Genomic DNA, 2,178 nt, shown 5'->3' with positions numbered 1-2,178 from the left:
ATGAATGGGTTCCCTTGCAAGCCAGAGTCTCAAGTTACATCAAATGATTTCTTCTATATTGGATTGATGAATGCAGCAAGCACAGCCAATCCCGAAGGATTTGGAGTTCAACTTGCTGATGTTACCGCCTTTCCTGCGTTAAACACCCAAGGACTTACGGTAGCCCGAATCGACCTCGCACCTGGTGGAATTATTCCCCTTCACGTACACCCTCGAGGAAGTGAAGCTAATTTTATCTTAAAAGGGAAAGTCTATTTTGGGTTCACAACTACTACTGATGTTTTGTACGCAAAGGTTATGAAACCTGGAGTGTTGAATATTATTCCTAGAGGACTTGTGCACTTTGCAGCGAACGTTGGACCGGGGAAGGCTGTTATCATAGCTGTTTTAAATAGTCAACTGCCCGGATTTGCAAATATTCCTACTAACCTCTTTGCTTCTACGCCAACAACTCCTGATTATATTTTGGCTAAGAACTTCCGAGTTGATGAGAAGATTATCGCTATCATAAAGGCTAAGTTTGCTCTCAATGCTTCTTTGGCAACTGGAACTTGGAAAGATATTTAGGTCTCTCTAGTGTGTGCATGTCCGAATCTTTATTACTTACCGAATGTTTGAGTAAGTTTTACTGGAAGTGTCAATATAATAAAGCCATGTATGCTAAGTTTAATCCTTGTAATCACCAATGGTGGCACCACTGGAATCCCTCCTGCTGTCTGAGCAGGACTATGTAAGTTGTAACTCTCTTATTTGGCATCGGTCCCTTGCTTTATTTATAGACTACATTTCTAATTTATTTTGCACTAGATTTTATATCCCTGCTACATACCGGGCTTCTTTTTCTTCGAACCGTATTTTTGAAGCTCGGCTTCGGCTTCGCCGCGTCTCGCCCCATCCCGATTTGGTGAAGCTCGGCTTCGCCTCGCCCCGTCCCGATATATTTTTTATTTGGTGTTGCATGGCTTCCCCGTCCCGACGCGATGCCTTTTTGATTTGGTGTGATATGGCTTCGCCTCGCCCCGTCGTGCATTTTTTATTAAGTGTCATGAGGCTTCGCCTAGCCCAGTCGAGATACATTTTTAATAAGATAAAGCTCGATTTCGGCTTCGTCCCGCCCCGTCCCGATCTGATTTGGTCTGGCTTGACTCCGGCCCCGTCTCAATGCATTTTTGATTTGGTACTGCACGGCTTCGCCCCTCCCGCCAAGTAAACTTAAAAGTGTTATAAGTACTGTTCACCTTGGATCGACCCGGCTTGCGTACTTCGTTGGGCAAGTGTCTATGCCTTCAAACACACAAAAATATAAACGTTCATCAGTGAGGCCATAAACTTATGCTTACACATGTTTATGTATTGGTAAAGATCAAGGGGCATGATTACATTTGTTTTCAAGAGAGAAAGTTATCATGGAAATCAAGGATGCTTCTTCGATTCGTGTGTTTGATGTAACCAAACAATCGAAAAAGGTGCGAACCACCTTCATCTGCATCGCAATTTTACCTCTCACAGATCGAAGAGCTGGTTAATTTGATTAGTGTCTGAAAGGAGAAACCATGATGCAAAGCAAGATGCTTCTGCTTGAGAGATTAAGGAGGCATGGGCACGATTGCAGTCATTGATAGGTTCATGGCTGAGAAAAGTGGCTTTATAGTTTTTCTATTTATAGCCGACTAATCATCCTTCTAGGGTTTACTATGTTTAGGAAAAATTCGGAAACTCGATTCAACTCCCTATTTTCCACCTACCTATTCACCTCCATACAATCTAATCCATACATCTAGATTTAGATTAATGAAAGCTGACTTCATGAGTATGCTCAATGATTTTCATCATTATGGTTTTTTGGGTTGGAGGTTAAATTGCTCTTTCTTGACTCTCCTTCCCAAAAAAGAAGATATTTGTACACCGAAAGACTTTAGACCTCTAAGTATTATTTGTAGCTTCTATAAAATCCTGTCAAAGGTTCTTGTAGGGAGGATGAAGATTGTTATGCCGAGGCTAATTTCTGATTTTCAGGGTGCTTTTGTTCATGAAAATAAAATTTTAGATGGAGTTATAATCGGCAAGAAACCATTTATTTTGTGCAAAATTAACATGGAGAAAGCTTTTGATAATATCAATTGGCAGTCCCTTTTCCGTATTCTTCAAAAGAATGGTTTTGGAGATTACTGGGTTTCT

At 41.1% G+C, this 2,178-nt stretch overlaps 1 protein-coding gene across 1 annotated transcript; it reads left to right on the top strand.

Moving 5' to 3' along the window:
• Positions 1-567, top strand: LOC113337081 (germin-like protein 3-8). The gene has a single exon (XM_026582769.1). It carries the CDS (start codon positions 1-3, stop codon positions 565-567), a length of 567 nt encoding a protein of 188 aa, XP_026438554.1.
• Positions 568-2,178: the final 1,611 nt, after the last annotated feature.

This window comes from Papaver somniferum, unplaced genomic scaffold (assembly GCF_003573695.1).
Source record: "Papaver somniferum cultivar HN1 unplaced genomic scaffold, ASM357369v1 unplaced-scaffold_158, whole genome shotgun sequence".
In the NCBI taxonomy this organism is placed as follows: domain Eukaryota; kingdom Viridiplantae; phylum Streptophyta; class Magnoliopsida; order Ranunculales; family Papaveraceae; genus Papaver; species Papaver somniferum.
Note: the sequence above shows the minus strand (reverse complement) of the source record. Positions and strands in the feature narration are given on the sequence as shown.